Source organism: Serinus canaria, chromosome 17 (genome assembly GCF_022539315.1).
Source record: "Serinus canaria isolate serCan28SL12 chromosome 17, serCan2020, whole genome shotgun sequence".
In the NCBI taxonomy this organism is placed as follows: Eukaryota; Metazoa; Chordata; class Aves; order Passeriformes; family Fringillidae; genus Serinus; species Serinus canaria.
In genome coordinates this window covers 2,974,913-3,001,827 of record NC_066330.1, presented here as the reverse complement: position 1 = coordinate 3,001,827, position 26,915 = coordinate 2,974,913, and the positions used below count along the sequence as shown (strand labels likewise).

Genomic DNA, 26,915 nt, shown 5'->3' with positions numbered 1-26,915 from the left:
TGCCACTGCATTAAACCCTCCTTTGCAATTAGAGCAGCTCCTCTTTTAATTTGTTTATTATTAACCCTGAGAGTGTAGCTCATGAATTTACATGGCCCTTCCCTGGGTGCAGTGAGGAACATTCCCTCTGCCTGCATCTGATAAAGAGATTTTGGTTTTTATCTGCTCTCAGGCAGGTGCAATGAATTAACAGCCCAACAATAGTCAGCTCTGTTAATATTGGCCAACACTCATTTAGCTCTGGTTTATTCTTTGTAAAAAAGAAAAAAAAAAGAAAAAAATATCTTTATTTATTTAAAGCTTCTTGCACGATCAGGAGGCACAGAGGAGTTTGTGTCAGCAGCAGAGCTGAGGAGCAGCCTGGGTGTGGGAGGTTCCAGAGGGCTCAGGATGCTTTGGGATGACTTAGGAGCAGTGGGAAGAAGGAAATATGGCACTGAGGAGAGCAGAGAGCTGTTCCATGGGGGCTCCAGACTGCGAGGAAGGAAGTGGGAAAATGTGTTGTTTGGAGGGGGGTGAGCTGCAGCACTGGAGCAAACTGCAGCTCCCTCACCCAGCCTGCTGCTTGTTGGGAAATTTGGGTGTCTGGGGGGCTCTGGGGGGGAGCTCAGCTCGGGGCAGGGCTCATCACAAAATATCCTCACCTTCCAAAACCCTCAGCCCTTGGATTCCAAGGGAATCACTCCCCTGAGCACAGTTCTGCCCCTCAGAAGTGCAGCAGGATCCCTGAAAAGGATCCCAAAAAATCCTGACTTGGCTCCTGAGGGCTTCCAGGGGGCTGCTTTTTCCAGCTGCTTGTTCCAGCTGCTTTTTCCAGCTGCTCCCTTAACTAGGAGACCCCCAAAACTGCCAGAAACATCTCCTGTGATGTCATTTTGTCACCTCCCATCTGTCATTTTCTGTCCAGGGCTGAAAAACAACCAGGGAGAGGGAGAGAGACACTCTCAGCACCCTGGTCCCACACAGACACCCCCAGGTCTCAGTTTAACCCTTCCATGGCAGTGTCACCAATCCCATTTCTGGTGCCTGGGCCATGACTGAGGGCGAGGGGCAGTGACATGGCAGTGTCACCCCAGGTTTGCATTTCAGAGCCCTGCCAAAATTGCAGTTTGCAGTCCCCATCCATCCCTGGCTGCTGCAGATCAGCAAATCCCCATTTCCACCAGGAGAGCCACTCAGATTTACACCCAGACCCTGGCAGGCTGCATTTCTTCCAGGCATTCATGAATTTCAATTTCCAAAGTGCTTTATGGGTTTGATTTTTCCTGTGTTTCCTTGCCCACCCCCCTCCTCTCACCCTCTGCTGGTCCATTCCACCAGGAAAAGAGCTCCCACACCCAGGCTGGAACAAAAAGAGGCATTTATGGATAAAAGCACTGCATCAACACTTGTCAGGAGAGATAAACAAGCTCAGCCCTTCTCCACCATAGGCAGGGTTGGAGTTATAGCAGGAGAGGGAAAAAAAGAAGGTTTATCCTACAAACCAAGCCTGGCCTAAGAGATTTGTGCCATTCCTGCTCCAAGAGAAGGGTTTGGGATGGGATCTCAGTGGGGCTCAGGGCTCTGAAATGCAAACCGTGGAGGAATGGATGTTCTGGAGAGTTCTGCAGCCCCCCCAGGGCACTTCTGGGATTTTTCCTGGTGTTTTTCCTGCTGCTCCAGCCCTGCTGTTAATCCAGGCTGGTCATGGTGCCTTGTCCCTGTGGGGCTGGGGACAGGGCCAGCCCAGCTGGGGACACCACAGCCCTGGCCAGGCTGGGGCAGCTCCTCACCCCCACCAGGGCTGGGCTCTGCTTTGTGCAGCCTGGGCAGTTTGGGGGTTTTTGGGGTGTTTTAAGGGGAGGGAATGAGGGAATTGTGGAGTTGGATGTGGAAGAAGAGGGAGCAGAGAGATGTGGGGTGGGGAGATCTTGCTGGAAGGGTGTGGGGCCAGGACAAAGCACCAGATCTTTTGGTTTTATTCAAATATCCTGGTTTGGAGGCACTTTGCTGCCTATTTGTCTTTCCCACCTTTATCCACCTCCTTTGTGGAGGGGCCTTAGGCCTTCCTGGCTTTTTGGTGTCCCCTGAGATTTGTGGCAGGATTTTGTATTTGGGTTTTTTCCTTGGGTCTGAACAGGCTGCAGGAAGGTTGAGGAGAGGGAGAACCACAAAAATGTTCATGGCTCGCCCTCCCAGGGGAGTCAGCTCCCTAGAAATTGATTTATAGTTGGTGTTTCCTGACTAAAGGAGGAGCCAAGTCCTCAGTGCCACCCTGCTGGTCACAAAATCAGCACTGGGGCTTTTTTTGGCCAAATCCCTGTTGCCATAAACTGCTGTGAAAATTGCAATTAGCCACACACATTGATGCCTCCCTCATTTGCATATGGGATCAGTGGGATGAGGAGGAAATCTGGGCTAACCTCACCTTTTTACCAGGGAAAATTGGCCATATTTGGTAATTTATGGCTTCATCAATGGATCTTTGGCTGCCCACTCCTTGCTTGAGTGCCAGTTAAAGATCCTGCTCTCTGTGGAGATCCGTGGATTTGGGCTGATTTACAGCCCCTGACAGGATCACTCCACTGGGGGTGGAAGGAGCCTCAAAGGACTGAAATAATAAAAATTAAAAATTAAAAATAAAAAAATGATTTAAAAAAAATTAAAAATAAAAAATATAAGAAATAAAAATAAAATAAAAAATTAAAATTAAAATTTAAAAATAAAAATAAAAATAAATAAAAATAAAAATAAAAATAAAAATAAAAATATTTAAAAAATTAAAATACAAAATATAAAAAATAAAAATGAAATAAAATAAAAATTAAAATTAAAATTTAAAAATAAAAATAAATAAAAATAACAATAAAAATAAAGTAAAAATAAAAATAAAAATAAAAATAAAACATAAAAATAAAATAAAAAAAATAAAAATAAAATAAAAATTAAAAAAAGAGAGAAAAATAAAATTACTGTAGCTGATTGAACACGTGCAGGAATGAATTTATCTCCCTCCATTTCATGAAAGGAGGTGAATTGGAAGTTCATCTTCCAGTGGAAGAAGTTTGGAAGTTTCATTTATTTTTGGGGGTTTTTTTTAATAGCTTTTAACAGATCCACCTAAACATTGATTCTGTTTTCTTAGAGCATGGCAGGGACTTGGGTTGGTCCAAAACTGCACGAGGCAGACCCTGGAAAAAGCAGGGGCAGGAGGGAATTGAGAAAATTGAAGAAAAATTGGGATTCCCACCAGCTCAATCCCTGTCATGGCAATATCCTGACACAACCACAGCTGTTCATGCATGGACAGAACCAAAGTGATATTTTAGGAGTTTATTTTGATTTCTTCCTCTTGCAGGGCCCACCTGGACGCCCAGGTCTCCCAGGAGCAGATGGACTGCCAGGACCACCAGGGACGATGCTGATGCTGCCTGTGAGTACAAGCAGAGCTAAAGAGGGATGGAAAGGAGTCAGATTTCTTGGTTTGCTGCTGTTTAATGCCCCTTCTTGCAGAAATCTCCCACCCCCTTTACCCCAAGGATACGTTTTCCTTGAGGGAAAAGGTGGATCTGGATGGTTCCTGTTATAAATTGACTTTTTGCAAAGCATTGGAGCTCCCTCATTAGTCAAAAGCACAGACAGGCTAAAATTTCCAGCAGGGATGGATAATGATAAAAATGATGGAATATCCCAAGGTGGAAGGGACCCACCAGCATTACTGAGTCCAACTCCTGGCTCTGCATGGGACAAACCCAGGGGGGGATGGGATTGGGGATGGGATTGGGGATGGGATGGGATGGGATAGGGAATGGGATTGGGAATGGGATGGGATGGGATGGGATGGGATGGGATGGGATGGGATGGGATGGGATGGGATGAGGAGATTGTAATGGGATGAGAAGGTTTGGATGGGTTGGGATGAGGATGTTCAGGATGGGATGAGGAGGTTTGGATGGGATGGGATAGGGTGGGATTGGGGATGGGATGGGATGGGATGGGATGGGATGGGATGGGATGAGGAGATTGTAATGGGATGAGAAGGTTTGGATGGGTTGGGATGAGGAGGTTCAGGATGGGATGAGGAGGTTTGGATGGGATGAAGAGGTTTGTGATGGGATAAGGAGGTTTGGATGGATGGGGAGGTCTGGGATGGAAATGGGATGAGAAGATTGGGATGGGATGGGATGGGGAAGTTCAGGATGGGATGGGATGAGAAGGTTTGGATGGGATGAGAAGGTTTGGATGGACGGGACGGGACGGGATGGGCTGGGATGGGATGGGAGGGCTGGGATTTGCTGGGATGGGCTCAGGGCAGCCGTGCTGCAGGGAGCTGCCCAGGCTCAGGCTGGGCAGGCTGCAGGGACAGAGCTGTGACCTGCTTTGCCCACCTTGTTCCCACCAGTTCCGCTTCAGCGGCGGAGGCGACGCTGGCTCCAAGGGCCCCATGGTGTCAGCCCAGGAGGCACAAGCCCAGGCCATCCTGCAGCAGGCCAGGGTGAGTGCTGCCAGCTGGGAGGGCCTGCCCTGGCTCTCTGCAGCTGCCTGGAATGGCAGGATGAGCCTGTCACCCCTCTGTGACCCCGGCAGGGTGCCAGGATCAGGAGGGGGACATCACACCATGATCAGTGTGATCGAGTGAAGCCAAGTTAATTATTATCCCCAACAGAGCTGTATTTAGAATAAGTTTCTGCTGTCCCCGTGTCTCTAGCTAATGCGTGATTGGTTAATCCCAGCTGTTCACGTGCCCAAAGCAGAATGCTGGATGGATCTTCCCATTTTTCACACGCCTTGCTCTGGTCGTCCGGCCCATCCATTGCTTCTCTTTTGTCTCACTTTCTCAAACTTGCTGAGTCCTCATGACTCTCCTTGCATCTTTCTCAAGGACACACCGACCCCATTTCTGAGCATGTCCATTATCCATTCCTTGTGAACCTGTCTGTTGTCACCACCAGGCTGGGTTGTGCATCAGCTGAATGAGGCCATTGTCCTGAAAAAACTCCTCAACCTCCAAAACTCCTCAACCTCCAAAAGCTCCTCAACCTCCAAAAGCTCCTCAACCTCCAAAAACTCCTCAACCTCCAAAAGCTCCTCAACCTCCAAAAACTCCTCAACCTCCAAAAGCTCCTCAGCCTCCAAAAGCTCCTCAACCTCCAAAAACTCCTCAACCTCCAAAAACTCCTCAACCTCCAAAAGCTCCTCAGCCTCCAAAAGCTCCTCAGCAGTCCCCAGTGCTGCTGGTGGAACCTCTCACCTGCCACGGGCTTGCACCTTCATGGTTTGGGGTTTTATTACCCACCAGCTGGTGCAGAGCTGGTTTTCATTTCCTGCAGCCTCTGGCAGCCCCGCTGGCTTTGCTATATTTGTGTTTTGAGGATCCCTATGAGCAGCTCTGCTCAGAGCAGTTTCTTATTTCTCTGTGGTTTTCCCCCCAGTAAATCCTACTAATGAACCCTTTGCCACGGATAGAGGCTGCTCCCAGAACCTCACCAGGCAGATTTGTAATTTCATGGATTTATTTGGGAATACGTGGTGACCATCCCTGGAACGTTTCTTTCCTCGGATGGCCTTGTTGATTGATGTCCAAATCATCCCTGGCTGGCTGGTGAAACAAGGTTGGCACCTTCCCAGCCCAGCTCCTGCTCCCTGCCTGGATGGACACCTCCGTGGGAAAGGCTTTGCCCTCATCCCTTCCAAACAAAACTGCATTTTCAGCCAGTGGAGCTCTGGAATTGTTCTCCCCACGGGTGCTCGTGGAGCTGAAGGAGCCCCACAGTTCCCAAACTGCTCTGTTTGCCCCAAAAGGACCCAATTCTGCTGCAAACACACCCTTGCCGTGAAGGAGGACATTTTTTAGGGTGGCAGTTCCCAAAGGGACACAGCTCTGGGGCTGTTTTATTTGGGGACAGCTCCAGAGCCCACATCTGGCTGCAGCTGGGATGTGTGGCTGGAGCTGCTTCGTCACTCTGAGCTGTCTGCTGGTTTTAAAACAGATTTTTTGGGGGGCTAAAATAAGCTAAAAACTCAATTTATTTCACCTTTATATGGGATAAAATCTATGAGGGTCTCCCCCTCATGGGTGGCACCTGCCCCTGGTGGGTTTTTAATGAGGTTTTTGCCTTAGCTGGGAATTTTCTGCTTTCCATCCTTTTCCAAAGGAGCTGGATTTTTCACAGAGCCAGGCAGAGTCCTGATCCTCCCAGCCACTGCATTTTCCTGTCCATTAACCTTGTGCTGCCAATAATATCCTGGATTATCTTCCTGGTGTTACCTTGTCAGTCTTAATTTCCAGCCTGCCCAATGTTTTTCCATCAGCATTTTACTTTCCTGGGAAATTGAAGGTTTGACCTGATAAAGGTTTCATGAGAAGCATCTGCTTTCTCCAGCTCTCTGCTTTTGTTCTTTTTTTTTTTTTTTTTCCTTCTCCCTGCTGAAAATTGCGATTTACCAAAAAAATAAATAACCTCCCTCCCCTCATTCAAAGTCCCTTTTTATTTAAATTTTCATGTTCAGGAGGAAAAAATTTAAAACCCAAATAAATCCTGGGTAACTTTTGGACTATGGATGAAAAGCTGAATATTTCTAGAAAGGACAAAAAAATCAAATTTTTTTTCGTGAATTTCAACATTTTGGCTGAAAACCACGATGCAGAAAGGGAAATAAATGCCATTTTTGTAAGGAACTACAGGATATGACAGGATTGGAAAACAGGGTCCTGCAGCAAGCACAACCTTTTCCTATTTTGGGTTTGTTTTTCTCGTTATCACTGCTGTTAATTGCATTATTAGGTTGATTTATCCCCTGAAAATTTGGCTTTCATTAGGCACTGGATGCAGTTGCAGCCAGCAGTGGCTCACAGAACCCAGCATTTGTGCAATATTTCCAAGCTCAGTCACTGGGTAGATTTTAATTACTGGAGGACACAGATAATTACAACTCTTTGGAAGTGTTGGATTGTCACGAGGGAACAAATTGTCTGAGGGGTGTTTTAAAGCATGGCCCAGCTCCATTTCCCACCGTGGAAATTACTGGGTTGATGCACGGTTAACACGACTCCTTAATTATGGAGCTAAAAGCCCCCTGTGTTCAGCTTGAATTGGAGCTCAGCTTGGAGCATGGCAACCAAAGGGAAAAAAGGGAAAAATTCCTCTAAAATGGAACCACCAGGACAATAAAGGAAAAAAAATGTCTCTTGAACTGAAGTGGGGTTGCAAATATTTATGTGCTCTCAGCAGATTCGTGGACAGTCCAGGGCTTTCATGGAATTACAGAACGGTTTGGGATGGGGGGGAGCTTAAAGCCCATCTCATCCCAAGCCCTTCCATGGGCAGGGAGACCTTCCATGATCCCAGGGGGCTCCCAGTGTCCCAGCCTGGCCTTGGGCACTGCCAGGGACGGGGCACAGCAAATCTGGGCACGGAGAAGCTGCTTGTGGTGTGGGTGGGTGGGCACCTGGCATTCCCTGGGGATGTGGACGTTGCTCCAGGGGTTTGTGGCTGTGGCTGGTGGCTCAGGGGTGGCTTTGTCACAAGGTCAGCCCTGTTTGTCCTTCTGTTGCAGCTGGCACTGAGGGGACCAGCGGGACCCATGGGCCTGACAGGGCGGCCGGGCCCGATGGTGAGCGGTGGGACTGGGGGAGGGAATTGGGGGGGTGGGATTGGGAGTGGAATTGGGAGATGGAAATGGGGGGTGATGGGATTGGGGGATGGAATTGGGGAGTGATGGGATTGGGGGGTGATGGGATTGGGGAGGGATGGGTTTGGGGAGGGATGGAATTGGGGAGTGATGGACTTGGGGAGTGATGGAATTGGTGAGGATGGAGCTGGGAGTGATGGAATTGGGGGGTGATGGAATTGGGGGGATGGAAATGGGGATGATGGAATTAGGGGGTGATGGAAATGGGGAGTGATGGAAATGGGGGGAGATGGAATTGGAGAGTGATGGAATTTGGGGGATGGAATTGGGGAGTGATGGAATTGATGGGATGGAAATGAGAGTAATGGAACTGGGGGGAGATGGAATAGGAGAGCAATGGAATTGGGGAGATGGCAATGGTGGGATGGAATTGGTGAGGATGGAGCTGGGAGTGATGGAATTGGTGAGGATGGAATTGGGGAGTGTTGGAAATGGGGAGGATGGAGCTGGGAGTGATGGAACTGGTGAGGATGGAGCTGGGAGTGATGGAACTGGTGAGGATGGAGCTGGGAGTGATGGAACTGGTGAGGATGGAATTGGGGAGTGATGGAATTGGGGAGTGATGGAATTGGTGGGATGGAAATGGTGGGATGGAATTGGTGAGAATGGAGCTGGGAGTGATGGAACTGGTGAGGATGGAATTGGGGAGGGATGGAATTGGTGGGATGGAATTGGGGAGTGATGGAATTGGGGAGTGATGGAAATGGTGGGATGGAATTGGTGAGGATAGAGCTAGGAGTGATGGAATTGGTGAGGCTGAAGATGGAGAGGATGGAGCCAACCCAGCTGATCCAGCTCCCTGTGGGGTCTGGATCCATGAATGGCTTTTCCTTAATGTGGAATCTTCTTCTCTGGCTCCCTTGAGGAAAAATATAATAAATCCTCTTCTCTGTCCGAAGGGACCCCCGGGCAGCGGAGGACTGAAGGGAGAAGCTGGAGAAATGGGACCTCAGGTGAGTGTGGAACTGGGGGAGCTGGAGAAAGGAGGGTGGGGCAGGCAGGGCTGTTGGGAAGCAGGGATTCAGCCACCCCGTGCCAGCTGGGAGCAGGAGGCTGTGGGAACACGTGTTTGGCATGGAAATGTCCCTGCAAGAGTCTGAGTGCAGGCTCTGGACGTGGTTTGGAGCCAGCAGTGTAAAACTCTGCAGGTCCCTTCCTGGAAAACACCCATGGAAGAGTCCTGGACATAAAAGATAATTTGGAGTGTGGAGAATTCCCTAATGCTCAGGATATTGTTCTTAAATCCTGCATTAAGGGAAAGTTCCCATTTTCTGATGGCAAAGGAAGTGAATTATGGGATGCATCTCCACCACCTGCTTGCAAAAGCTTCCCCATGGATAAACACCTACAATTCCTGCCTGGAGATGCTCAGCCCTGACCCTTCCCCATGTGTTTGGAACCACAGGCTCTGCTCCAGGGATTCCTTTTGGAGCCCTGGTGGCCCTGAGAGCCCCAGCAGTGCTTGGTCACTGGGTATGTCATCAATGAGGTGACATTTCTCCCTCGAGGTGACATTTCTTCCTCTCCCCTTGATTCCTTGCAGGGTCCACGAGGCATCCAAGGTCCTCCCGGTCCTGCAGGGAAGCCAGGCCGCAGGGTGAGTGTCCTGGCAGCTGTGCTGAGCAGGCAGGAGCTGCAGCTGCTGCTGGGAACTGCTCCTGCTGCCAAACAATTCCAAACAATTCCTCTGCTCCGAGGGCGTTGCACAAGAGCCGGCCGGCGGCCAGGCTGAGCTCGGCCACCCTGGAGGACACAAACCAGGAGGGGAGTGAAAATCTGGGAGGGCACAAACCTGGGTGGGAGTTAAATCTGGGAGGAGAGAAGGATGGGAGGTGAAATTTGGGAGGACACAAATGAGGAGGCAAGTTAAAATTTGGGAGGACACAAATAAGAATGGGAGTTAAAATTTGGGACATAAATGAGGAGGAGAGTTAAAGTTCAGGAGGAGAGAAATCAGGATGGGAGTGAAAATCTGGTAGGACAGAAACAAGGATGAGAGTTAAATCTGGGAGGGCACAAGGATAGGAGTGAAAATCTGGGAGGAGAGAAGGATGGGAGGTGAAATTTGGGAGGGCACAAATTTGGGAGTGGAAATCTGGGAGAAGAGTTAAAATTTGGGAGGGCAGAAATCAGGATGAGAGTTAAAATCTGACAAGGATGGGAGTTAAATTTTGGGACACAAATGAGGAGGAGAGTTAAAATTTGGGAGGACAGAAACCAGGATGGGAGATAAATCTGGGAGGAGAGAAGGAATGGGAGTTGAAATTTGGGAGGACACAAACGAGGAGGAGAGTTAAAGTCTGGGAGGACAGAAATCAGGGTGGGAGTTAAAATTTGGGAGTACAGAAACAAGGATGAGAGTTAAAATTTGGGAGGACAGAAACAAGGATGGAAGTTATAAATTTGGGAGGACAGAAATGAGAATGGGAGTTAAAATTTGGGACACGAATGAGAATGGGAGTTGAAATCTTGGAGGACACAGATGGGGAGGAGAGTTAAAGTTTGGGAGGACAGAAATCAGGGTGGGAGTTAAAATTTGGAAGGACACAAATAAGAATGGGAGTTAACATTTGGGACACGAATGAGAATGGGAGTTGAAATCTTGGAGGAGAGTTAAAGTTTGGGAGGATGAAAATGAGGATGGGAGTTGGAAAAGTGGGAGGACAGAAATGAGGAGGAGAGTTAAATCTGGGAGGACAGAAACCAGGATGGGAGTTAAAATCTGGGAGGACACAAAGAAGGAGGGGAGGTAAAATCTGACCAGTGTGGGGGGAACTCCAAGCTGCACATCCCACTCTTTTATCCTGGGGTGTTCTGGCTCCCTGGGGTTGGGGTTGGAGCTGCACAAATGCTTTGAACTGGCTGGGAGTCCCCACTCCTGGCAGAACCCAGTCCCAAGAATGGACCAGGTGTAAATCCTGCTCTGTTTTCATCCCTAATCCTGGTGTTTATTTCACCCTCTGGCTGGCCATGACTCAGCTTGCCAGAGGAAGGAACCAGCAAGTCTCGTGTGTGACCCACCTCTGCCCTCCTGGGCACAGAAACTCTCATTCCAATGTGCAGCCACCATCATTGGCATCTCCTCAGATGTGCTGGGAGATGCTTTTTTCCCACAAAACCACCACAAAACCATTTTTTCCCACAAAACCACGGCCCGTGCAGTGAAGTGGCTGCGCTGCCGTTGGTCTCCCACCTCCCTTTAGCCCCAGGATGTGGCTTCAAACACGGAGCAGGGATTTCAAATCCTCGCAGGGATTTCTTCAGGAGCGGCCTGACTCGAACAAACCCTGTCTCTGGCTTGACTAAACCCTGTCCCAGCTGTCCCCGTGGTTCTGAGTGACCCCTTGGACTTGACTCTGTGTTCTCTGTTGCAGGGACGAGCCGGCAGTGACGGCGCCCGGGGCATGCCAGGCCAGACAGGACCCAAGGTAGTGCCAGCTTTTTATGGAATTTTGGGAATCTGCACCTCCTCTTCAGCAGGAATGGGCTGAGGGAGACATGGAGAAGGAGCCCAGCTTGCTTGGAGGAGGTTCTGAGCTGGTTCAGAGGCTCCTGGGAAGGCTTGGAAGTCTTCATGGAACACGGAGGTGGAGAGAGGGAAGGTGAACATGGAAGTGAAGAGAGGGAAGGTGAACATGGAAGTGGAGAGAGGGAAGGAGAACATGGAAGTGGACGAGAGGGAAGGTGAACATGGAAGTGAAGAGAGGGAAGGTGAACATGGAAGTGGAGAGAGGGAAGGAGAACATGGAAGTGAGAGAGGGAATTGAACATGGAAGGTGAAGAGAGGGAAGGAGAACATGGAAGTGAAGAGAGGGAAGGAGAACATGGAAGTGGAGAGAGGGAAGGTGAACATGGAAGTGGAGAGAGGGAAGGAGAACATGGAAGTGGAGAGAGGGAAATTGAACATGGAAGGGAAGAGAGGGAAGGAGAACATGGAAGTGACGAGAGGGAAGGAGAACATGGAGGTAAAGAGAGGGAAGGTGAACATGGAAGTGAAGGGAGGGAAGGTGAACATGGAAGTGAAGAGGAAGGATAACATGGAAGTGAGAGGAAGTGAACATGAGTGAAGACGGAAGATGAACATGGAAGTGAAGAGAGGGAAGGAGAACATGGAAGTGAGGAGAGAGAAGGTGAACATGGAAGTGAAGAGAGGGAAGGTGAACATGGAAGTGAAGGGAGGGAAGATGAACATGGAAGTGAAGACAGGGAAGTTGAACATGGAGGTGAAGACAGGGAAGTTGAACACACTCCTGAAGGCAGAATAGCAACTTTCCCTTTTTTTCCGTGTTTTTGGGTTTTTATTTTAATGCCACTTTTTTAAACTGCTGGATGAAATCTGCTGCAGCTGTAGAACAAATACTTCAGGATCCCAATTACAAAAAACAAACACAACAAGTGGCTGGAAAGCCTCTAGGGTAGAACCACCAAAAAACACCTCTTAACCAGGTGAGGAAATGGAGGCGTGGTGAGGAAATTAAGATTTTTTTTAATTGGAGACAAAATCCCTTCATTCTGCTGCGATCTGCCAAAATTATCCAGCAGGAAAGAAGCTGCTGTGCTGGAAATCCACATGGAAAAGCATTTCATCTGGGGGAAGAGGGGAGAGTTTAGCTCCAGATGGCAATGTGGTAGTTTTTACACGAGATAATAAGAATTTTTACCTTAATTTTATCCTAATTTTCATTGCTCTCTGTTTTACTTACTGTTAATAAATTTTTATTTATACCTTTTTAAAGTTTTAAACCTACTTTACCTTTCTCCCAATCCTACCTCACAGCAAAAAATAAACACACTAATAATTAACCAACACTAAAACCCACCACACTCATTAACACACCACCCAAAAAACCCACAAAATTAACAAAATCTCAAATTTACAACCCAAAACCACACAGCCTTGGAGGCGTTTTTTGGTGTTTTTTCCCTTGTTTTAATCCATAACTTTGAGATCATCCCTGGTGTGATGGAAGGTGAAGGCTGAATGCCTGAGGGAGAAAATCCATCCCTCCTTGCCACAGAAAGGAAATGAGCAGGAAGGGTGCTCAAATACAGCTGGAAATGTGTGGGAAGTGGTTCCCAACTGGTTTAAAATGTGGAAATGAACAGGAAGGGTGCTCAAATACAGCTGGAAATGTGTGGGAAGTGGTTCCCAACTGGTTTAAAATGTGCTTTAAACTGGTTTTGCTTTCAGGGTGACCGAGGCTTTGATGGCTTGGCGGGTTTGCCTGGTGAGAAGGGAAACAGGGTGAGTGTTCTTCCACTCCTGGCTGGGCTGGAGCCCTGGGAGGAGGAGGAGGAGGAGGAGGCTGGGAGGGACTGGGATGAGGCACAGGAGAGGGTGAGTGTCCCTAAGAGCCTGTGGGATGTCACAGTGCCCTCACATCCCCCTGCAGGATCCTCCTGGGGCTGCTCCAGCTTGGGGTGGGGAGGGAGAAATTACCTCGATGCAAATCCAAACCAAGGGGCAAAACCTGCTGTGGGAATTGCTTGAAATGACAATTTATAATTTAAAAATTGGGGTGGGGGGGAAATGGGGGAAGGTTATTTTGGCAGGCTGGGTGTCCCTCCCCTGCCTGGAGCAGAGAGAGGGGCAGCTCTGAGGGCACAGGGAGGAAAATCCAACCCCTGCCTTGGCTCATCCCCATTCCCTGCTGGTTTCCAGTGCCACGGGGTTTGCAGCTCCTCTAAAACATTTTCTGCCTTTTTTTTTCAGGGTGAGCCAGGTCCCCACGGCCCCCCAGGGGCTCCTGGAGAGGATGGGGAGAGGGTAAGTGTGCCTGGGGACTGGGAATTCCTAAGGAAAACCCCTGGGAACAAGGAGCAGGGGCAGCATCAGGCAGGAGCTCCCATCCTTGAGCCTTCCCTGGGAGGGAGGCAGGGCAGGGAGAGGGGAGCTGAAGTGGAAAGAAGAGTTTGGCTTTAAGGATCTGCTCAGGAGAGTCAGGTTTTGTTAAAAGGAAAAAGAAAAGAGCGCAGAGAGTGAATTGTTGCTCCCAGCGAGCCAATGTTGGCTTCTGGATTTCCAAAATCCAAGGTTTGGGCAGCAGGAATTCCAGGCAGGGGCAGGAACCAAAGGCTGAGCTGCTCCCTTCTCCTTCAGCCACTCACAGAAGGGGCTTAGCAAAGCCCAGACTAAGAGATCCCAGCTCTGCTTGAAGGGCAGAGCCTAAAAATGCTGAAGCCACGGGGGTGTGGGTCAACCTGAGGAGCCAGCCTGGATTTCCCAGCTCTCCTCCCCTCCCACGGTGTTTTCTTCCCACTTTGTGTCCCTGTAAAACTCAGATGATCCCTCCCCACAGCCTGGGGAGGGTAAATGAATTTGGGCTGCAAAAGTGCTCTGAGGGTGAGCAGAGCAGAGCTGGAGGGGGAAGGAGGAGAGTCAGAATGCCAAAGGGAAAGGGAAACAATTCCAGGAGCAGAGCAGGGAATGATCAGCCCTGGAGGAAAGATTCCAAGGGCTGGGAATGGTTTCCTAAGGGAACACCTCAGGTTTGGGGTGAAAAATAACTCAGGGGAAGCACCCTTGGATAATTTTGGGGGTTTTATCCCAGCAGATATGGGAGAGGAGGGAGGAAATTCAATGTTCCTGCCCTGTTTCCCTTATCCCATGGGATGCTCCCTGGCCACCAAACTCAGCAATGCCAGGTCAGATCTGGTGGGAAAGGCAGGAATGGGAGGAAAAAACCAGGAGAGCACAAACCCTGACCTGTCCAAGCTGGAGGAGCCAGAGCCTTTCAAAATGCACATTTATGGAAACCTTTCCCAGCCCTGCTGAGCTGTGTGTGTTGTCCACGCCAAAACCTCAGCCTGGAGGGGTTTTTGGGGTGATCAGTTCATCCTTCCTGAGCTCCCAGCTGGAATGACTTGGTGCAAGGAGTGGAGGTTCCAGGGGAGCCCTTTTGTGCTCCTGGTTTCTCTGAGGGGCTCTGGTTTGGCTGAACCCCACTCGGTTTGGGGTCAGATTTTGGGGTTTGCTGCCTCACCTGCCCCGAGCTGTGTCCACAGCCCTTGTCTGGTGGCTAAATCCATCTTTAGAAACACCAGCAGGAATTCTGGAGGATCCCCAGGCCTTCCTAAATTCCATTTTAGTCCTCAGGCTTCCAAGGCATGGAAACCCTGCCAGTCAAACTGCTTTTCTGTGGGAAAGGTATTAAAAAAGGACCAAACCCTGCGAGGTGGCTGAATTAAATGTGGATTTTTTTCTGTCTCTTGCTGTTCTCTCCGTGCCTCTGCTGCTGCCCAGGGAGATGATGGAGAAGTTGGACCCAGAGGTCTCCCTGGAGAACCTGTGAGTATCCCCTCCCCTTTGTGGGGTGTGGATTTGGGGTGGGAAAGGCGTTTTTAGGGCTGAGATCCTGCAGGGATTGAACTCAGCGTGGAGCTCCACGTGAACAATTTGAGAGTGGCCGTGCTGGAACAACTCTGCTCTGCTAATTTTCATTCATCATTTTCTCTTCTTTTCCCTCCCACAAAGGTGGGATTTCTTTGGTTGGTTTGTTTGATTTTGGTTTGGTTTTTTTTTTTTTTTTTTTTAATGAAGGAAAAAAATCTGAATTGTCAGTGCCCAGAGGATTTCTCTCCCAGTCTGCAGCTCAGGGAAGCTGCTGCAGCCCCTGCAGGCTCCTTCCAAACACTGCAGTGTCCATGCTCACCCTCAGCTGGGAATTCTCACCCTGTTTTTCCCCCCACAGGGACCCCGAGGACTGCTGGGCCCCAAGGGACCCCCAGGACCCCCGGGGCCACCGGTGAGTTCCTGCTGCCCTGCCCAGAGCCCTCCAGACCAAAACCCACCCCCAGCCCTTCCAGCTGCAGGGTTTGCCCCCTCCCTGGGCAGTGAGGAGCAGGGCTGGGCCAGGAGGAGCTGGGGACTCTGCCTGTCCCCATCCTCAGTGCTGGCACCTCCCTGCAGGGCAGATCTGCCCCAGCTGAGTCCACCTGGGTTCCTTGCTCAGGCTGGAAGGGAGGAATGAGAGTTATTCACACAATGCCTTTGCCATCCATGGGGGCTCTGGGCTGTTTCAGGGCTCTGAAGGAATTCCTTCATCTTCCAGGTGGGATTTTATCCAGCAGAGCTCATCCCTGGAAGTGCTGATGCAGGGGCTCTCCCTGGATCTCTGCTCCTCTGCCATCCCACAGCTTAAAAACCCCAAGCCCAAAGCTCCAGGTGCTTCCTGGGGAGCATTTTGTTCCTTTCAGCCCTCCTGGGATGTGAGGAGAGCTTTGCTGAGAGCTGCTGAGGATTCAGGGTTTGCCCCCAAACTGCCTCATCTCCCACGGAGGGGATGGGACACCCCACGGGATAAAAGAATATCCTGGAAAAACAGGAGGCTCAGGGAAATCTCATTCTACAACAGGCAGGAGGCTGAGGGGAGGGGGATCAGACTCTTATCCCAGATAACCAGAGACAGGATGAGAGGAAAAGTTGTGCCAGGGGAGGTTTGGGGTGGGCATTGGGAGAAATTTCCTGCTGGAAAGGGTTGCCAAGCAGAGCCCAGGGCATGGTGGAGTGCCCATCCCTGGGAAGGGCTCAAAGCCCACCTGGATGTGGCACCTGGGGACGTGGCTGGGTGCTGGGGCTGGGTTTGGTGGTTTTTGGTGGTTTTTTGGTGGTTTTTGGTGGTTTGAGAGGTGTTTTCCAAGCTGAACAATCCCGTGATCCTGAAATGGTGCCAGGGGAGCACCTCCATGTTCCCCTCTCAGGGAGGGTCAGCCCCAGGTTTTGGGAATTTTGTTTTGGCACAGCTCTGTCCCCTTCACCAGCCAGGGATTTTTTTCCCCCTTTTCCTTTGCCACTCCGAGCTTGTGGGATGCAATCCAGCCAGGATCAGCCAAAGGGGAAAGCACTGAAATGACTCCAGGAATTCTCCTGGATCCATGGAATTGGCTGCTTTACCAAACACCTTTAGGAAATTATTCCCTCTCCACGTGGTCCAAAGGACTCCTTGATATTTTAATTATTTTTATAGCAATTTCCCTGCTTTGGTGGTGTGAAATAAGGGGATCTTCTCTTACTGCTGTGTTTTTTAAATCCTTCCAAAGGGTGTGGCTGGCATGGATGGACAGACAGGTCCCAAAGGGAATGTGGTAAGTCCTCCCTGCGGATTTTTACAGGCAGTTCAGATCTTCTGTGGGGCAAAATGCAAAATTCTGCTCGATTCCATTTGCTCATTGCTTTTTAGCCTGGTCTAGATTCCTATCAAAGCCCTGGTGGAAAACACCAGGCAGCAAATGGATGTTAATTTATTGTAATTTCTGATGGAATTACACATCACTTCTCCATGGGAGATGAAACATTCTCCTCGAGATGAGCGCTGAGCTAATGAAAATCAAAATAGAGACATTTAACAGAGAGGGGAAAATCCTGGATGGGATGGGAATGGGGATGGGAGTGTGGGAATGGGATCCATGGGATGGGAATGGGATGGGAATGGGGATGGGAATGAGAATGGGATGGGGATGGGAGTGGGATGGGGAGGGGAATGGGAATGGGGATGAGGACGGGATGGGAATGGGAATGGGGATGGGATGGGAGTGGGAATGGAGATGGGAATGGGATGGGATCCATGGGATGGGGATGGGATGGGATGGGAATGGGGATTGGGATGGGATGGGAATGGGGATGGGGATTGGGATGGGATGGGAATGGGGATTGGGATTGGGATGGGAATGGGAATGGGAATGGGAATGGGAATGGGAATGGGAATAGGAATGGGGATGGGAATGGGAATGGGAATGGGATGGATTCCCTGGAGAATAACTGCAGACCAGGTAACAAATGCAGGCATCTTAGAGCCTTGCTCAGCTCCTTTGGGCTGGAAATCCTTGGGGAAGAGTCGATGTGCCTGGAAGTCACTTCCCCCTTCCTTTTCCCAGCTCCTGTTTCCAGGAGCTCCTGGAAGGTCAGAGAGGGCTCAGGGAGCTGTGGGAGGGTGTGGATCCAGCTCGGGTGTGTCCAGCAGTGGGAATACAGGGACACAGCTGGGGTAAGACCCAGGAATTGTGCTTCCATCTCACCTTGCCCTTGTCTCCTCCCAGGGCCCCCAGGGCGAGCCAGGGCCCCCAGGACAGCAGGGGAACCCAGGGGCTCAGGTAAGAGCAAACCTCCTTCCCCACAGCTGGGAAAAACAGGAGGCAGGATTCAGCACCAGCAAGGGGAGCAGTGTTTGGAGAGGTTTGCCTGGAGGAAACACTTCCATCCAAAACTCTCCCTGCCAACACTCCCAGGGTGGCATCCCCCAGCTCTCACCTGGCTGGGGCACAGCCAGAGCAGCTCCAGGTGGGCAAACCCAGGTGGACAGTCCAGCTCTCCAGGCTTTTCCCATGGCTGGCAGGGAATCCTGCTCCTCAGAGCACCCCTGGTCCCTCCTGGCCTGAGCCTGCCTGCCCACAGCCCCTGCAGCTCTCCAGACATTTTACTGCCCCTCCCAAGACATTTTGGGAATGGATGGAGCTGGGGAAAGGCCCAGCCCTCACAGGCACTAAAATAATGCACAGCCAAGATGCATTTGGAAGGAGTAACTTGCTCCTTAACCACCTTCATTTTAATTATTTTTTTGGCTTTTCACAGGGTCTTCCAGGTCCACAAGGCGCCATCGGTCCCCCAGGAGAGAAAGTGAGTTGAAATTCAGCTCTGGGTTCTCCTCCCTCAGCCATGGATTTGCATTTTGCTCCTTCAGCTGCTCCTCTGCCCCGTGTGCAACATCTGTTTGCAGCTGTGGCCATGAAAGTCTAATCCTCCCATTCCAGACAGAGGAGAGCTCCAGCCAGCTCAGTTTGCCTCTAATTCATCATATTTGCATTCATTTCCCCTCTGAGGAGAGGCAGTTTGAAGGCAGCCTATGGTAAAACATGAGGAGAGGATTGAAAATTGATTTTTTTCTGGTTTTTGGGAGTCTGAGGGGGATGATAATGGGGAGAACCCATGGATCCCTTCCCTCTGCCTCTGATTTTCTGGCTGTCAACGTGGGGCTGGTGCTGGCCTTGGACCAGCAGGGTTTGAAGGGGGAGAATTTCCCCCAAGAGCTCTGGGATCAGCAGGATTTAAAGGGGGTGAATTTAATCCAAGAGCTCTGGGACCAGCAGGATTTAAAGGAGGAAAGTTTCCTCCAAGGGCTCTGGAATCAACAGGATTTAAAAAGGGAGAATTTCCTCCAAGAGCTCTGGAACCTGCAGGATTTAAAAGGGGAGAAATTTCCTCCAAGAGCTCTGGGACCAGCAGGGTTTAAAGAGGGAAAAGTTTCCTCCAGGAGCTCTGGAACCTGCAGGATTTAAAGGAGAAATTTCCTCTAACAGCTCCAGAACCAGCAGGGTTTAAAGGAGGAGAAATTTCCCCCAAGGGCTCTGGAATCAGCAGGATTTAAAGGAGGAAAGTTTCCTCCAAGGGCTCTGGAATCAACAGGATTTAAAAAGGGAGAATTTTACCCCAAGAGCTCTGAGACCAGCAAGGTTTAAAGGGGGAAAATTTCCTCCAAGAACTCTGGGACCAGCAGGATTTAAAAGGGGTGAATTTACTCCAAGACGTCTGGAACCAGCAGGATTTAAAGGAGGAAGAGTTTCCCCCAAGAGCTCTGGGACCAGCAGGGTTTAAAGGGGGTGAATTTATCCCAAGACCTGTGGGACCAGCAGGATTTATAGGAGGAGAAACTTCCCCCAAGAGCTCTGGGACCATTACAGGAGGAAAATTTCCTCCAAGAGCTCTAGAACCTGCAGAATTTAAAGGAGGAAAATTTCCCCCAACAGCTCTAGAACCAGCAGGGTTTAAAGGAGGAGAAATTTCCCCCAAGAGCTCTGAGACCAGCTGGATTTAAAGGGGGAAAAGTTTCCTCCAAGAGCTCTAGAACTTGCAGGATTTATAGGAGAAACTTCCCCCAAGGACTCTGGAACCTGCAGGATTTAAAGGAGGAGAAGTTTTTCCTTCAGAGAGGTCCTTCAGGGTTTTCTCAGCTCCCACAAGGAGGACACTGTCTGTGTGTCCCCGTGTGTCCCTTCCTGCTTGTTTGGAGTGGAATTATCAATATTCCCCAGGGATGGAGCCCACTGACAGCTCTGCCAGACGAGTGGGAGAAATCACCTTTGCTGACCCCAAAGTGCTCCCTGAGCTGTGTCAGAGCAGCCAGCTGGGGCAGCTCCTCTCCTTTGCCCTTTTTCACCCCAAAAATGGCCATTTCTTGGCCCTGTGAGCCCAGAGTTTGGTGTCCTCACCTTGTCCCCACCCAGCTGTGCAGCACCCTGGGTTTTTGGCAGTTTTGGTGGTGCCTGAAGCTCTCGTTGCTGCATCCTGCCTGTGAGGTGTCCCTGGATGCTGCCACACAGAAATAAACAGATTTCCCTCCAGCCAGGGGCAGGTTTTCCACCCTGCAGCCTCTCACAGCTGGGAAAAGCAGGAAATGTGGCTGGAATCCCCAGCCCCTGACTGATTTTGTGTTTGGTTTTAGGGCCCATTGGGCAAACCTGGTCTCCCTGGCATGCCTGGTGCTGATGGGCCCCCGGTAAGTGCTGCTCTCCTCTTCCTCCTCCCGGGGCTTCTCCCCATCCTGGAGTGGCCCTTGAGCCTGGAAATGGGATCTGAGCCCCCCACAGCTCCAAAGAGGGGGAACGGGGAGGGCAAAAGCAAGAAAAGCTTTTTGGTTGGGATAAAGGTGGTTTGAAATGGAAATAAAGAGAGTTTAGAATGGAAATTGGGGTTGAATATGGAAGAAAAGACAGTTTGATATGGGGAAAAATGTTTAATATGGGAAAAAATATTTAATATGGGAAAAAAAAAAGTTTAATATGGAAAAAAAAAGTTTAATATGGAAAAAAACATCCTGCAAGGTCAGCTCACCCTCCTTGGAGGCTGGGGTCAGTTTGGGAAGTTCCATCACAGCTCTGCTCCCCCTGGGTATTCCTCACCATCCCTTCAGGCATCTCCTTCCTCTCTTCTTGCTCCTCCCCAGTGCTCTGGGGGTGTTTATCCCCATGGATGGACCCTGTGGGTGTTTATCCCCATGGATTGACCCTGGGGGTGTTTATCCCCATGGATGGACCCTGGGGGTGTTTATGGATGGACCCTGTGGGTGTTTATCCCCATGGATTGACCCTGGGGGTGTTTATCCCCATGGATGGACCCTGGGGGTGTTTATGGATGGACCCTGTGGGTGTTTATCCCCATGGATTGACCCTGGGGGTGTTTATTCCCATCCCAGCCCAGCCTGCCCTCACTCTGGGTTTCACAGGGGTGATAAGAGCAGGTGGAAATTCCTTAAGAGCAGGTGGAAATTCCCTGTCCACCCCTCTCTAATCCCACTTTAAACATCCTCTGCTCCTGGCTGTCGAAATCAGTCTCAAATAAATCACCAAGCCTTCCAACCCATCTCATTGTTGCCCATCTCAGAGAAACACTGGTTTAAGAATGAAAAAAAAAAAAACCAAAAACCCTGGAAGAATTGTTTCATTCTGCCAATGCAGAGCACGGCCCGAGGAGAAAAAAAAAAAATAAAAATAACAAAAAAAGAAGAAAAATTGCATTTCCCACCCTGGGATTGTCATTCCTACAGAGGGCACTTGGAACATCCCTACAGTTGTTAGCTGAGTCAACAGAGCAGCTCCAGCAGAGCCCAGGACATCTCTAAATCTGTAGGTTTTGATGTGAAATTCCTGCAGCAGCCTCCGGGGAGCTCCTGCTGGAGAAATTCTATTTTTAAGCAGCCTGGAGGCCATGGAGGAGCTGCAGAGTGGCTGAGCATGGGCAGGGACCTTTCCCACAGGTGGGCTCGGGCTGCTCTCTGCAAGGACAAAAAGTGTTCTATTTATAGAAATCTGTCTTGGAAAACCCCTGAAAACCCCTGAAAATCCCTGAAAACCCCTGAAAATCCCTGAAAACCCCTGAAAATCTCTGAAAACCCCCGAGGGCCTCTCTGGGAGAGCTGCTCCTCACTTTGAGATCTCAGGAGCAGCAGGGAGATGGGCACAGTGAAAATGGGGATGGACCAGAGCTTTGGGAATCCTGCTGCAGGATCCTCCTGGAGCTGAAAATGGGGATGGACCAGAGCTTTGGGAATCCTGCTGCAGGATCCTCCTGGAGCTGAAAATGGGGATGGACCAGAGCTTTGGGAATCCTGCTGCAGGATCCTCCTGGAGCTGAAAATGAGGATGGACCAGAGCTTTGGGAATCCTGCTGCAGGCTCCTCCTGGAGCTGAAGGCAGGAGTGGATTTAGGGATCCTGTGTGCCCTGGTGCTGCTGGTGCCCCTAAAATCACAGACCAAGCTGAGATTTGAGTTTTCTCCCCCTGGAGGAGTGACAGCTGTCACTTTGTTCCTTTATTAAACTCAGGGAGTCTGGCTGGTCTGCCATTCCCTTCTGAAAGTGGTGATGGAAAGTGCTCATCACTTTCCTTGTGATTTGGGTGGAAAATTGGGAATTTAAAGGAGAGAGCTCAGTGCAGACACCAGAGAGTGCAGAATGGCTTTGGAGCACCTGGAGGTGCTCCCATCATCCTAAACAAACCCAGAGTGCCCTTCTAGGGCTCCCTGATAGTGCCAGACCAAAAGTTCTTTTCCATCCCAGCTCCATTTGGGATCCAGCTGCAGGAAAACCTCTCCAAACTTTCCTGCACTCCCCATTTCCCCCTGACCCTCCCAGCTCTACCTGGGGCCATTCACACTTGGATTTTTCCCTGCCTGCCACCCCAGCAAAGGGCCCTAAAGGTGATGAGAACATGCTGGGAACTCTGGGATGCTGAATTATCAAATGCCAAGAGGAATGCTGGGAATCCAGGGATGCACTTGCCATGGGATCTGGAGCTGGATTCCAGGAATCAGGAGCTCACTGAGGGGCTCTGACCACTCTGGGCATCCTGTGACCTTCACAAGTCTCCTGCCACCAGGATTTTATCTGTTTGCAAAATCCTTTCCTGCTGAGCTCCCCCCAGGTGTTCTGCTGGGCACAGAATATTCCAGAATGCTCCGTGCTGCCCTGCTGGGAGGTGCTGAAGGGGAAAATTGGAAATAACCAGGGGGAAAAGCACCAAGGGTCCAAATGCTGCTCTTTTCCTTTTGGGAAAAACAAGGTCAGGGAGGCCACTTGTGTCCTAGGAGCTTCCTGGGGAGCAGCTGCTCTGAGAAATAAATCACAGCTACCACAGCATTCAATGTGTTCCAAACCCCAAAATAAATGGGCTCTAAACCCCAGAATAAATGGGCTCTAAACCCCAGAATAAATGGGCTCCAAACCCCAAATTTAATGTGCTCTAAACCCCCAAAATTCAGTGTGCTCTAAACCCCAAATTTAATGTGCTCTAAACCCCAAATTCAATGGGCTCTAAACCCCAAAATAAATTGACTCTAACCCCCAAAATTCAATGGGCTCTAAACCCCAAATTCAATGTACACTAAACCCCAAAATAAATGGGCTCTAAATCTCAGAATTCCATGTGCTCTAAATGTCAGAATTCAATGGGCTCGAAACCCCAAATTCAGTGTGCTCTAAACCCCCAAAATTCAATGTGCTCTAAACCCCAAATTCAATGTGCTCTAACCCCCAAAATTCAGTGTGCTCTAACCCCCAAATTCAATGGGCTCTACCCCCAAAATTCAATGTGCTCTAAACCCCAAAATTCAATGTGCTCTAACCCCAAATTCAATGTTCTCTAAACCCCAAAATTCAATGTTATCTAACCCCAAAATTCAATGTGCTCTAAACCCCAAATTCAATGTGCTCTAACCCCCAAATTCAATGTGCTCTAAACCCAAATTCAATGTTCTCTAACCCCCAAATTCTCTTTTCTTTGTCTCTTTTTTGCCCAGGGTCACCCTGGCAAGGAAGGTCCTCCTGGAGAGAAGGGCAGCCAGGTAGGTGTCGCTCAGCCCCAGCAGAGGCAGGTCAGGGCAGCTGGGTGAGGGGGAGCTCCAGAGGCACGGCCGGGGGGCAGGGGGAGGCAAACCCCGCTGAAATCTGAAAGCTGAGCCCAGGTTTTATCTCCTGTGAGCTCCTGCCAGCTCTCCTGGCCAGCAGAGCTGCCCAGAGCAGCCCAGAGCAAGAGCTCAGCCTGGGGAGGGGAGGTTTGGGAAGGTTTGGGCCGGGACAGGGGAAGGGAAGCGGGGCGGCGTGCGCGGGGGGCTGTGCCCGGGCAAGGAAGGGCCGGGACGCCTGGACGGGACGGGCCGGGCCGGCCGGGCCTGGCCTGTCCTGTCGAGGGCCTGTCCTTTCGCGGGCCGGGCCTGTCCGGGCCTTCCTGGTCCCTTGACGTTCCTGTGCCCCCGTGGCCTTTCCTTTCCTGTCAGTTCCCATTTCCCTTCCTGGCCCTGTACCTTTCCCTTTCACGGCCGGGCCTGGCCTTCCTGCCGTCCCCATTCCCGTGCCCGTTCCGCCGCCCCCCCTGCCCCGTCCCTCCCTTTCGCCGGCCGCCCGGCCCGGGCCCCGTCACTGCCCGGGCCCATTCCCCTGCCCGGCCCGTCCCGGCCCGGCCCCGGCCCGCCCGGCCCCGGCCCGGCCCCGGCCCCGGCCCCCCGGCCCCCTGCCCGTCCCCGTCCCCGTCCCGTGCCCCGTGCCCCGGCCCCGCAGGGCACCCGGTCCCCTTCCCGTCCCCCCCGTCCAGTCCCTGTACCTTCCCCGGCCCGTGCCCCTTCCCTGCCCGATCCCGCGTGCCCCCTTCCCCGTCCCGGCCCGGGCCCCTCCCCGAAAGGAAAAGGAAAAGAAGCTTGCTCTTGACAGACATAAATAAATATCCTTTGTGGCACAGGCAATGTAGAAAATAGATTTTTTCCCTGCCCTTTCCACCTCCAAATCCCTCTTTAACAATATATTTGGGATCATTGCCAGAGGCCAGAGCCCTTGAATTAGGCACTGGTCTGTCTGTCTGTCTGTCCAGGGGATTTGCCTGCTGCATTCCTGCTGCAGCCAGGCTCTCAGACAGCACTGCCCTTGTCAAAGGTCTCTGCTCAGAGCTCAGCCCAGCTGGGGGGACATCCAGGAGTGCTGCTGGGCGCAGCCACGGCTGGGCTTGTCCCTCTGGTGTCACAGGAGCCTGAACATTCCAACCTCTCCTCTGGAAAAACCAAAATGGTTTGGGGGTGGTCCCTCCTCTCTGTGATCATCACCAAAAGTTTAATTTAAACTTAATATATTTATATATAATATAAATATATAAGTTATATTTATAACTAATTTATAACTATAAATATAAGTTATATTTATAACTTATGTATTTATAACTAATTTATCACTATAAATATATAAGTTATATTTATAACTTTATGTATTTGTTAAATATATATATAATTTAAATATTAAATGTAGTATATTTAATTTTTGGAAGCAGGGTGGAGCATTCCTACAGAACAGAACTCCTTGGTTTTCTCCAACCCAAAACCCAAATCACACCCTGTGTGTAAACCCCCTTCCCAACAAATTGTTCCCATCCTGACCCTCCTCATCCTCCCTTTCCTGTTGGATGCAGCTCTGCCATCAGCTCAGCCCACCCCACCTGCTCCAGGTGATGCTCCTGCAGCTCCCTGGGCTGTTTGGGGCTATTTTGGGCTATTTGGGGCTGTTTCAGGTCATTCCCATCCCATGTTTGAAATAGGAAATTTGTTTTCCACGCCCTCTCCTCATCAGTGCACCCTTGGGTTGGTTTTTGATGTGTTTTCCTTTGTTTCTATTCCATCCCTCAGGGTCCCCCAGGTCCTCAGGGCCCCATTGGATACCCAGGACCACGTGGAGTCAAGGTGAGGACATCCAGGAGCAGTGTCCCTGTCCCTGGAGCTCTCCAGCCTGGGCTGGAGCTTGCAGAGATCCAACTAAACATCACAGAGAGCACAAATCACCACCATTAAGGGTGGTTTTTAATTTCTCCCCTCTGAACTTCACTCCTGGTGACATCCTGGTTTCTCTCTCTAGGGAGCAGATGGAGTTCGTGGCTTGAAAGGCACCAAGGGGGAGAAGGTGAGCTCACTTTGGGTTGTGTTTCTGCACTTTTTAATGCACATTCTGGGCATTTTTGTCGGGAGATCCCACAGGATATTCCATGGGAGGTTTCCTCCTGCACAAGGGATTTTTCTTGGGGGGGGAAAAAAAAAAGGGAACTGAGCACCTTTTCTTCATTCCTGCCCTTCCCCAGCAGCTCAGCAGCAGTTTGAGCTTGGCATCTCCCAAACTTCAAAACTTCCTGGGAAGTGCCTTCACTGCCTCTAGGATTAGCTGTAGGGTGGGATGCATCATTGATTAATGATTAATGATTAATGATTGCATCATTGATTAATGATGCAATTCAACCTTCTTGGTTTAAGGGTCCTGGGGCTGCCAAGGCCCTCTGCTCACCCTGGGCCTGTCTGTGGGGCTGGCTGGCAGCCAGGATGGGATGCAGGGGACATCTGGGGACACTGCAGGGCTTCTTTGGGGTTTGGGGAGGGTTTCCATTCCTGCTTGTGCACCCCAGGGATTTGGAGAAGGCAATGTGGGGGGACCTGTGAGTTGAGCTGAATCTTAGAAATGGGATCCTGGATTCTGGATCCCTGTTTCCAGAGTGATGAGGTGCCCAAGAAAATAAAAATCAGAGCTCCCTGTTCATCAGTTTTGTCCCATTTGGTTACAGAGGCCAAGAGCAGGCAAAGTGAAGTGGGTTTCTTTTGGTGGGGGGCCCAAAGCCCAAGCAAGGAAATCCAAGCCTGTCCTCCCTGAATCCTCAGCTTGTCCTCCCTGAACAAATGAGGCTTGAGAAACTTTAGTTATTTTATTTTTTCCCCCATCTCTGCACCTTGGGTGATTTTTCCACTCTCCATTTTTAGGGTGAAGATGGTTTCCCTGGCTTCAAAGGTGACATGGGCATCAAAGGAGACCGGGTGAGAGTCTGGGACCTGTGGGATCAGTCCAGCAGCTCCTGGTGAGCCAGGAAAAGGCTGTTCCCAGCCTGGATCCATCTCCTGCTCCCTGTGTGACAAAGTGACACTGCTGTCCCCCATGCTGGAGCTGGCAGTGCCACATTCCATGTCAGCAGCTCAGATTTCCCAGTAATTCCCACAGGGGTGCTGCAGTTGCCCAGCTCAGCCCTCAAACACTTCCCAAGGTTTGCTTTGCACACCCAGGTGGAGGTGAAGGGAGGAAGGTGCAAGGGCTGCAGTCAGAGCTGGTGAAGGCTGGTTTGGTGGAGATATTCCCAGTGTGGGACAATTTTGTGGATAACACCTGGATTTTGTGGGATAAAACCCCAGGGCTTTGGTCCCACTCTGTGGGGTCCGGCTGTTCGTCTCTGTCCCCACACACCCCTAG

At 50.5% G+C, this 26,915-nt stretch overlaps 1 protein-coding gene across 3 annotated transcripts in view; it reads left to right on the top strand.

The window, feature by feature from the left end:
- Positions 1 to 26,915, top strand: part of COL5A1 (collagen type V alpha 1 chain) — a 133,088-nt gene that overhangs the window by 65,167 nt on the left and 41,006 nt on the right. For all 3 annotated transcript variants that reach the window (XM_050981073.1, XM_050981072.1, XM_050981070.1), the window contains exons 12-29: positions 3,338 to 3,412; positions 4,382 to 4,474; positions 7,537 to 7,593; positions 8,571 to 8,624; positions 9,215 to 9,268; positions 11,046 to 11,099; positions 12,863 to 12,916; positions 13,385 to 13,438; positions 14,915 to 14,959; positions 15,363 to 15,416; positions 16,711 to 16,755; positions 17,707 to 17,760; positions 18,239 to 18,283; positions 20,106 to 20,159; positions 23,456 to 23,500; positions 25,322 to 25,375; positions 25,548 to 25,592; positions 26,435 to 26,488. In XM_050981073.1, coding sequence (XP_050837030.1) covers positions 3,338 to 3,412; positions 4,382 to 4,474; positions 7,537 to 7,593; positions 8,571 to 8,624; positions 9,215 to 9,268; positions 11,046 to 11,099; positions 12,863 to 12,916; positions 13,385 to 13,438; positions 14,915 to 14,959; positions 15,363 to 15,416; positions 16,711 to 16,755; positions 17,707 to 17,760; positions 18,239 to 18,283; positions 20,106 to 20,159; positions 23,456 to 23,500; positions 25,322 to 25,375; positions 25,548 to 25,592; positions 26,435 to 26,488 — 990 coding nt within the window. The remainder of the gene's footprint in view (positions 1 to 3,337; positions 3,413 to 4,381; positions 4,475 to 7,536; positions 7,594 to 8,570; positions 8,625 to 9,214; positions 9,269 to 11,045; positions 11,100 to 12,862; positions 12,917 to 13,384; positions 13,439 to 14,914; positions 14,960 to 15,362; positions 15,417 to 16,710; positions 16,756 to 17,706; positions 17,761 to 18,238; positions 18,284 to 20,105; positions 20,160 to 23,455; positions 23,501 to 25,321; positions 25,376 to 25,547; positions 25,593 to 26,434; positions 26,489 to 26,915) is intronic.